The sequence below is a fragment of the Setaria viridis genome, chromosome 7 (assembly GCF_005286985.2).
Source record: "Setaria viridis chromosome 7, Setaria_viridis_v4.0, whole genome shotgun sequence".
Taxonomy (NCBI): domain Eukaryota; kingdom Viridiplantae; phylum Streptophyta; class Magnoliopsida; order Poales; family Poaceae; genus Setaria; species Setaria viridis.
Window position 1 is genome coordinate 12,059,197 of NC_048269.2, and position 10,599 is coordinate 12,069,795.

A 10,599-nucleotide genomic window follows, 5' to 3' on the forward strand; every position below is an offset into this window, starting at 1 on the left:
TCAGCAGAGGTAGAGGAGCGGCGAGGTATGCTCTCTCCTTCCGTCCCCCCCTCTCTATCTCTCCCTCCCTACCTCTCCCTCTCTCCATGCGCAGCGGCTGGATCCGGCCTGCTATGGTCCTCTGGGCTCCGGTAGCAGCCGAATCCGACGCTGCGGTGGGGCAGTGGGGTGGGGGGGCGGTGGAGCTGCTGCAGGGCAACGGGGTGGCGGCAGGATTCTTTTTTTACTAGAGGACCCCGTTTAGTACCGGTTATTTGAACCGGTAATAAAGAACCCTCTTTGGAACCGACTTAGCAATACTAGTTACACAACCGATACTAAAGGGGGGTTTGGACCCAGTACTGAAGGTGCTTTCCCTAGAAGTGGCAGCATTGTTAGTCTGCAAGACCCTACAAGAAAGCTTGTGGAGTGACGATGGTGCTTGTACACGAGTAACATGTGCCACGTTTGGTGAAACTCTACCAAATAGAAATGACGGGCAGCATCTTGGAGAGGGCAACCCACTTGCATGAGGAGAAGGACATATGACTCTACAAAGTGACCTGAGCAAGAGTTTGACCCTTGCAAGGGGCTTCAACAATCAGTAGTGGAAATCATGAGCTCTGCAATACCTCGGTAAAAATTATTGTGCCAGATTTTGCATTCTCTACCTTTATGTTCTAGTTTTACTTAATTGCACTTTGTCTTCTGCACTACCTTTCCTAGAAATGCTTCGTGATGATTTTATTAGTAGAACAAAGGGTGAAAAACGTTTAATCCATAGATATAACAACACATATAAAGCTATAGTGCGCACCGAAATAAAATTTATACAGGTTTTTATATGTGAGTTTGAGCTTATTATTTTTTAATTCTAACGGAGCACTCTATTAAGGCACCATGGTCCTTATGGGCAGTTTGAAACAAGTTTAGAATTAGAAAATTTTTGGTGCTTAAAAGCATAGTAACAAACCTTAGCACAAGAACTGCGGGCTTTGCTCCAGTTGATCTCATTGTATGGTACATTGTATATTTCATTTCTTATTTCCAGAATTGTTGGAGTGATAGGTCCAACAAACTTTTTTCCATAAATGTAAGCCATTGGCATGTAAACCATCCGACAGTAGCACCAAAATCTTCCTAGAAACAATTAATATAATTAAAGGCAAAGGTCTAGACTACATTCACATATTACTTTGATATATTGCATATTAGAAAAATAATAATTGGAAGAGATATTCACTTTTGTGGATTTGATTTCTATGTAAAGTGTGAGATAGAAATAATACCTGGATGAATTGGGAGAAAATGTGGAAGCATCCATAACTCAGGAATAATTGCATTGTTTCCTGACCAATCATATGCTCCTATAATCTTTATGTTGAAAACAACGATAGGCTGTGTTACTTTCACACCAAAACAAATTAGTGTAACATTGAATATGTCCATGGTAAGGAAATTATGTTCAATTGATTAGAAACATATAAATGGTACTGCTGATAAGCACTATAACTGAAATAAGAAGAACATTGGATCGTCTATAGAAAAATCATATTAATCATTTAATATTATGTTCGAATTTTCTTATGATTTCCTTTGTGGCAGACTCAAAATAATGTCTTTATTTTTTGTATTGTTTTATACCGAGAGATATATCTTTGCCCACTGTGGTGCTGCAGTTGCACTTCCATGAGATAAAATCCATGCACGCCCTCTGGATAATGCAACATTTTCTCCATCAAGCACCTCTCCTAGGAGCCTTAATGTAGCATAGTTTACGCAAGTGCCAAACATGGAGCTTGGGCCAAGAGTATGTGTGCTCCAACCACCATCCTCATTCTGTATTCATGAAAATTTTATAAAATATATTATAATAACCTTTATGTATTTAACATTTCTTGGAATAGTTAAAAAAATCTTACATACCTGAATATTGTAGATGTAGCGACATATCTCACGTATGTGCTCAGTAGATAAAACCTCATTCACAGATTGTGTGACATGTAATGCAAATATCTAAGAAGACACATAAAAAGGAAGTAGTGTGAAAGTAATGATTTGATGGATATGAATAAAACACTTTAATTGTGACTTAATGATTATTTGATGGATTTGAATAAAATCAAATTTTGAGAATACAAATGCTATCACAACTAGCCAAGTTAGCAGAAGCAAATAAAAAATGGAATAGTGAAAATTACCCTAACTGTTACTGGACCAAAATTTTATTCCCTAGTGAAACATCATATTCAAACATCCAAAGGTTATGGAGGAAGAATCTAATTATTCACAATGGTTAAGTGTTTTATACACACGCATCTATCTTAATGTTTTATATTTAAAATTTCCTATTTTTCTATGTTAAAATTAAAGATGATTCCCAACGTTGTTCTTCAATGTTCATGCATCTGTCAAATAATATAACCAACACGGTCATCCGGGTGCTTGAATCAAAGGCAGTTTGATGTGTGCAAAAAATGAACTGGAAAATTTTTAATTGGAACGAAGAAGTTATATAGTTAGCCTTTTGATTTTTTTTAATATGACAGAGAGAAAATCTTGTCATTCTTTTGTTTTCATAAATTCTGTTATTTAGCAATCTAATTTTATTCCTCACTACAATCAAAATTGAAGTCAGGTTTTAAATGGCACTTTTGCCCAGTTTCCTTTTAAGTTGTGTTTGTTTTTTGCTCCAAAATGAATGATTTGTACTCCTCTTTACTGTACTTGAGAGTTTGGCACAACAAGGCACTAGATCTGATGCCTTTGAATGGAGATTGGATGTAGTTCAACTACTCTATAAGGGCGTGTTTGATCTTGGGTTAAGGTTAGCCCTTGTCACATCAAATGTTCGGATGCTAATTAGTAGAACTAAACATGAGCTAATTATTAAACTAATTGCAGAAGCCATGGGCTAATTCGCGAGATGAATCTATTAAGCCTAATTAATCCATCATTAGCACTGGTTACTATAGCACCACATTGTCAAATCATGGATTAATTAGGCTTAATAGTTTCGTCTCGTGAATTAGCCTCCATCTGTACAATTAGTTTTGTAATTAGCCTATATTTAATATTCCTAATTAATATCAAACATCCAATGTGACAAGGGCTAAAGTTTAGCCCCTAGTAAACAAACACTCCCTAAATGTGATAGATTGAACCTAATATGACCCAGCAAACTCTGGATCTGTCGGAAGGGGTGTTGGAGCGGCATATAATTGAGCATTGATATAACATTGCTTTACGATTTCAGACTATTATTTACAGTAAAAAGTAATAGTTGAACAGCTGCAGTATTTTATGAAATGACACAAAATGACATTGTTTGGACGGTTCATGGCACATTTCACTATGTGACTCTACCTTTAATCTCTGTTGTGGTTTATTGCAGAAAAACCAAGTACGATCCCATTGGCATATATATGTACAGAAGAAAAATCGATCGACTATTAAATCATTTTCATAATCATCATTACGATAATAATATTGCAGTATTTCATCCAGCAATAACTGATTTCAATAGAATGACTACGATCAACCTTCATTATTGTAGTGCTTTGATGTTATTGTACAAAATAATTGAAACTGGGGTGAAGCTTGCATTGGTTCCCCTTAAATTGCAAAATCATACCATGAGTGGCAGAATAAACAAAATCCCGCTGTAACCACCAGGCCAATGCCCGTCAGGTCCTTGCAAAGAACAATATTGACTAAGGGCACGCCTCAACACAATTAACACAGTTTCTTCCGTTACTTCTGAATCCTCCTTAATCTTGATGACTGGAAGGTTTGTATTATGAAGGTTCTGTTTTGCATACTGCAAGGGAGGTACAGAGCCTTGTGAGAATTTTTTATTTACCACGTTTGTTAAACTTGTGCAGTAATTCAAAAAACTGAATGAAGTCCTCTATCTGGCCGAGTAAATTAAATAAGAAAAAGGCCAATAACTTTTCTACAAGCATACTAGCATATATGTAATCACAACAAAAAGTATGCCACAATAAGTGAAAGCATACAATTGTTGTTGTATTACCAGACTCTGTGCCACTATTTCTTTTGTTCAAAGTCGTCATATGGATTAAAGACCATGTTCCAATTTTCTAGGACAACAGGTGAAAATAACGAAAGGAGCAGTAGCCTAACTAGTAAATACACAGACACGGTAAATTTTGCAGAACTAAAGACAGATTGGCATAGCAATCACCAAACACACATTAATTTTATAGAAAATTAAATCTAACGAAACAGCAGATTTATTTAAAAAATATATGACAAATGTATAGATTCAATGTGCAAATTTATTAAAATATATATTTGAGTGAATGAAATATGTAACACGCAAAATCTGCAGTGTTGTGTGAAGGGATAACAGAGACATAATAACATGAACTATTAAGCTAGCATTTTATATGCATGTAACATTCCTGCATGCGCAAGAGAAAGTCACCGCACTCCCGTTGCGTGAACCGGTTGCGGGTGTACTCCTGCCGCAGCCTCTCCACCTCGGCGCGCTCCTCCAATGTGCCTGCGTCAGGGTCGAACTCCCACACCTCCCTACCGAGGAAGTCATTTGGCGAACGGAGCAATGGGTCGCTTGGCCTCTCGCCAACCTTTAGCCTCCACATGATGCAGCGCAGGGCTTGCTCGATCAATACTAACTATAGGATGGTGTGTAAGTGTTGTTCCATTATCCTGGTTGAGTTGTAGGGTTTATATAGGGAGAGACGAGGGACTTGGAGGTCACTATTTAACAAGCCAAGCCCACCCCGGTCAAAAGGAAATATCAAGCATTAAATGGCCACAGTGATATAGCGAACGGAGCAGGGGTCGCTTGGCCTCTCACCGACCTTTAGCCTCCACATGCTGCAGGGTTTGCTCAATATTAAGCCCTTGTTTACTTCCCACAAAACTCCCAACTTTGACACTATGCAAAAAGAAGATTCCCCATCACATCAAACTTGCGGTACATGCATGGAGTACTAAATGTAGACGAAATCAAAAACTAATTGCACAGTTTTGTTGTACTTTGCGAGACGAATCTTTTGAGCCTAATTAGTCAATATTTGGACAATAATTCACAAATACAAACGAAACGCTACAGTGTTGCATTTATGGCAAAATGCCAATTTGGCACCTCCCAACTTCCCAAGTAAACAAGGGCTAAGTATAGGATGGTACAACAATGGTTCCGTCCTACCCATGGTATCCATAGGTAGCGTCTATAATACCAAATACGCAAGACATCATTTTAGAAATTACACTCTACAACCTATGATTTCTTAACCCATGATTTCTTAGTACGGGTCCTTAATAAATTCACCATCAATTATGAAGACACCATCTTCTCCCGATGCAAAATTTAGCAATGTCAAGTGCATAGGTTCTCGTGTTGACACCCAGTCTTGCATGAGACCCAATTTCTTGCTCTTCCCATTCTCCCTCTCATTTAATATAATATAGTGCCACATAAGCTAAAAGTCATATGTGGCAATATAATTAATGTTACAGGAACTACACTAGTTGGAGTTGGGACTGCCCTAAATTGACACATTAATATATATACCTAGGGAACGACAGGTCAGAACCTTAATCCTATGCAGTTGGAAAAATAAAATGTAGCTATCGATCTGGCAGCTGTACGGAAGCAGCACAAATTAAGGAGAAAAGGAAAGGACTTGCCCGACAAATAAATGGATCGCGCATGCAGGGTTTTGGGTTTAGGTTGCAATGAATAAAAATACTGTATGTGGACAAATTATTGAACGATTTGGAAGGATTAGGCGGTTTAGAGCTAAAAGGTCACAATATCATTCAATCACTTTCTCTGGTTATTAAATTGCACGTCCCTACCTCTCAACCATATCTCTGCATTTTACATTTGTGACGACCTCAACAATTCTGTTCTATAGCAAGCACAGACTTTGGCACTCGGAGTGCATGAATTCTATGACAAGTTACGATTTAAATAATGAACTCGGAATCGCTAGCTGAATCTTATGATGAATAAAAGATGATGGACGAAACTTCCACCTCTTCCAATATAAAGCCTACAGGAAATACACGGAGATATATCTATCTATCTATCTATACCTATACTAATCACAGACTCTCTAAAAATTCCCACGCTAATAAAAGAAAAAGAAAAATTTCTAGCCACCCATCTATTTTGAGAAAAACTTCAACGGCTGAGATTAAAAAAAAGTTTGCTAGATGTGCCACGTACAATATGTATCCAAGGAGAGTCCAACGCCTTTGCGTTGGATTTAGTATGTTGTCTCAGAAATTTCTATATCAGCTAGAGAGAGAAAATCCAGCCATATATCTACCGTGACTCCAAATTGTGCTGGTTCAGATGGGAATATAAGCATGTTTTTATAGAAGTATATTAGAAGAGTCCTCGCATGGACCGTGTCATGTTACATAGAGATGAACTCCTTAAGGGTAACTGTGAGATAAAAGAGGTTTCATAGAGACGTTAGCTATATGCATGCCGACACTGCGTACATTGGAAAACTTTTATAGATACATTTGTACCAGATGCCTACTGGTGTAGTTACGTGGAAATAGTCTGATAGATAAATATGCAGTATGTGTAGTAATATAGTCGTGTTTTTATAGCCAATAGGCACAGGTCCATCTGAGGAGGAGGAAGAAAAGGATCGGAGAATGAAAAAGGGAAACAGAGAAGAGGAACCCACATTGAGGCCCTAGATTCGCCCTTGATCTGAATGCATTATTAGTCGCTCGAGTAATCGATTCCATGAGACAGTGCCGACAAGACTTGGGTACCCATGCCGGTATGGAGGCCTCTCACTAGAGATGAAGACACCATTGCGGGAAGTTGACCGCCCACCGACGAAAAGATTGCCCATGGCCATCCATCCTATGTAGAGTAAGAGTGGTCACACCCAGCCACAAGGAGTCCAATTCAGGCTCTACGTATCCTTTTAACCATGCAACCACGACATGTACCTACCGCGCAAGGCTCATGCTGTTTGCCATGCGCACCTACCGCGCTCACCGTAGCATTGCGCGCGGTTGCGGCCGTAGGTGTGTGCCTCAAGCTGAAAGCCTGAAAGTGACTGTGACGCCTCAAACTAGACTTTGCTACATCGTGATGAGGCCGTAGCCATCAACGGCCGCATCTCGGTCACTATGGAAAAGATTCGGTTGCCAAGGCATGTATAAATTGAGCTCCAGGCTGAAGAAGCTCGGGGACTGCATGCGTCAAAATAGACTGAACGCGAAGTTGCTGATCGAATCCTAGAAAAGTAACTTGCTGATCGAATACAGGTGTACAATATAAGCCATCATAACTTCCTCAAAAGTAACTTGCTGATCGAATCCTAGAAAACGACAACTATATATATCAATCCATTTAGCTAGACTGCCATACCGCTTTTAAAGAGCTTTATTGCTGCCATCGCGTGACTTGGTGGGAAGCCACTTACTGTACTGAATTCATTGCACATGCAAGAGAAAAGGATGAACAGTTAAATCCGTCGGTGCAATAATTTCCATGTGGCCCTCAATCCGTGCGGCGCCACGCGGCCTTTAGAGGGTGTTTGGATCCCCGGGCTAAACTTTAGCCCATGTCACGTCGAATATTTGGACACTAATTAGGAGTATTAAACATAAGCTAATTAAAAAACCAATTTCACAACCCCTAGGCTAAATCGCGAGACGAATCTATTAAGCCTAATTAGCCCATAATTTGACAATATGGTGCTACAGTAAACATTCGCTAATGATGGATTAATTAGGCTTAATAGATTCGTCTCGTGATTTAGCCTAGGGGTTCTGCAATTAGTTTTGTAATTAGCTCATGTTTAGTCCTCCTAATTAACATCCGAATATCCGATGTGACACAGACTAAACTTTAGCTCCAGGATCCAAACACCTCCTTAATTTCGTTTTCTACAGCGACAAATTAACCTCTCTGCATTCTCTCATTTCATATAATAGCAAATGAGTAAATGCACAAATGGTCATTATACTTGTTAGCATGTTTATGTTAAAAACAACACTAGGCTGTGTTACTTTCACACAAAACAAATAATAACGAAAGTGTAACATTCAAGATGTCCATGGTAAGGAAATTATGTTCAATTGATTAGAAGCATATAAATGGTACTGCTGATAAACACTATAACTGAAATAAGAAGAACATTGGATCGTCTATAAAAAAAATATATTAATCATTTATTATTATGTTCAAACACTACGGGAAAGCTAAAAATTGCCGAGTGTTTTTTCTTTGCCGAGTGTTTTTTCGAACACTCGGCAAACAAGCTCTTTGCCGAGTGCCAAGCTAAAAACACTCAGTAAAGAAAAAACACTCGGCAAATTGGGGCTTTGTCGAGTGTCAAAAAAGACACTCAGCAAAGAGGGGAGTTTGCCGAGTGTTTTTTTTTGACACTCGGCAAAAAAATAATTTTTTTCCTCTTTTCACCTTGAAATTTTTTCTACTCCCCACATACAACATGTGGTACTCCATGTTAAAATTTGGTATATTTTCAGATTTATTTGCTATATTTATTTAATTAATTGCATTTCAAGGAAATTTTTGGTATAAGTCAAATTTGAACAGCAAGTGATTCAAATTATGGAACAAAATGAGTAGAAAAATGATATTCATGTTATTTGGCCCAATTTGAGACCTGAGCCATGAAATGAAAAGAAATTTCGAACATCTTGTTTAGGAAACACGACCATGAACGTGTGGCAGTAGTATTTTTAAATTGTAAGAAAAACAAGCAAAGTCTGAAAATCATGAGATTTGTCATCATGTGATGATATAATACGTGGAGGCTGTGGAAAAAAATTGAGAAGGTTTTGCACATTTCATCATGTACGATGATTACAAACCGAAGCATCTCAGAAGAAGAATAGTAACTTTGAAAAGGATTCGATAAGATTTAGAGTCAAAGTGACGGTCGAGTTTGATTTGGCTACAAAACTTTTTGTATAGTCAGTAGAGAACATATATTGTTTCGTGTGAAAATTTGGTATTTTTTTAAACTGTTGGATATTTTTTAATTTTTTTTTAAAAAAACTTTGCCGAGTGTCCTAGGTTAGACACTCGGCAAAGAAACCTTTACCGAGTGTCCACATAGGACACTCGGCGACTTTTTTTTCCCGTACCGACCGGGGCCCGCCTCCTCTCACCGCCCCCCCCCTCAAGACACCCCCGGCCCACAAACCACCCCCCCCTGCGCCTCCCTCACGCCGCCCCCCTCCTCTCCCTGGCCTCCCCTCACGCCGCCCCCCTCCTCCTCCCCTCACGCCGGACGCCGCCTCCCCTCTCCCCTTCTCCCCCGACGGGGGCCAGATCTGGGCGAGGATTGGAGGGCGGCCCTCCCTCCCCCGGCGGACAGGCCAGATCCGGGCGGCGGGGGCCAGATCCGGGTGAGGATGGGAGGCGGCCCTCCCTCCCCTTCTCTCCGGCGCCTCTCCCCCGGTGCCTCTCCCCTCCAGATCCGGCGGCGGCTCCTCCCCTCCCAGTCGGATCCCCTCCCCTCACGGTCGGATCCGGCGGCGGCTGGTCGCCCCCTCCCCTTCAACTCGGCGACAGGTGGCGTGGCGGCGAGTGGCCCCCTCCCCTTCTCCTCGGCGGGTGGCGGTGGGTGGCCGGGCGCCCCCTCCCCTTCTCCCTGGCGATGCGCGGCCCGCCCCTCCCCTTCTCCCCGGTGGATGTGGTGGCGTGGTGGGCGGCGGCCGTGGCGAGGCGGCGTGGTGGCAGGTGGCAGTTGTGGTGGTGGTGGAGGCCGGTGGGCAGCGACCGTGGCGAGGCGGCGGCTGTGGCGAGGTGGCGGTGGTGGAGGCCGGTGGTGGTGGCCGGCAGTGATGCCGGTGGTGGTGGAGGCCGGTGGTGGTGGTCGGCAGTGGTGGCGGCCGGCGTTTTTGGTTTTTTATTATTTTTTTTGAAAAATATGTTTGCCGAGTGTTTTTTGTCACTCGGCAAAAGCTTCGCCGAGTGCCCGACATAAAACACTCGGCAGAGTTAACTTTGCCAACTCAAAGTTTGCCGTGTGCCGTTTGCAAAGTGTTACACTCGGCAAATGTTTCGCCGAGTGTTTTGGGTCTTCGCCGAGTGCCCCACGCACTCGGCGAACTTGCGAACTTTCTGTTTCTGGTAGTGAAATTTTCTTATGATTTCTTTTGTGGCAGACTCAAAATAATGTCTTTATTTTTTGTATTGTCTTATGCCGAGAGATATATCTTTGCCCCCTGTGGTGCTGCAGTTGCACTTCCATGAGATAAAATCCATGCACGCCGTCCGGATAATGCAACGTTTTCTCCATCAAGCACCTCTCCTAGGAGCCCTAATGTAGCATAGTTTACGCAAGTGCCAAACATGGAGCTTGGGCCAAGAGTATGTGTCCTCCAACCACCATCCTCATTCTGTATTCATTAAAATTTTATAAAATATATTCTAATAATCTTTATGTATTTAACATTTCTTGGAAATATAGTTAAAAAAAATCTTACATACCTGAATATTGTAGATGTAGCGACATATCTCACGTATGTGCTCAGTAGATAAAACCTCATTCACAGATTGTGTGACATGTAATGCAAATATCTAAGAAGACACAAAAAAAGGAAGTAGTGTGA

At 41.0% G+C, this 10,599-nt stretch overlaps 1 protein-coding gene across 3 annotated transcripts in view; it reads right to left on the reverse strand.

The window, feature by feature from the left end:
* The window catches only part of LOC117864379 (achilleol B synthase), a 28,387-nt gene extending 23,704 nt beyond the window's left edge, over window positions 1-4,683 (reverse strand). For 2 of the 3 annotated variants that reach the window (XM_072294869.1, XM_034748458.2), the window contains exons 1-6: window positions 4,407-4,683; window positions 3,614-3,799; window positions 1,906-1,995; window positions 1,624-1,818; window positions 1,269-1,353; window positions 953-1,119 (exon numbers count right to left, since the gene is read on the reverse strand). In XM_072294869.1, the coding sequence (XP_072150970.1) occupies window positions 953-1,119; window positions 1,269-1,353; window positions 1,624-1,818; window positions 1,906-1,995; window positions 3,614-3,799; window positions 4,407-4,607 (924 nt within the window). In that variant the 5' untranslated portion in view covers window positions 4,608-4,683. The remainder of the gene's footprint in view (window positions 1-952; window positions 1,120-1,268; window positions 1,354-1,623; window positions 1,819-1,905; window positions 1,996-3,613; window positions 3,800-4,406) is intronic. The other variant, XM_034748459.2, reaches the window with a different exon arrangement.
* Window positions 4,684-10,599: the final 5,916 nt, after the last annotated feature.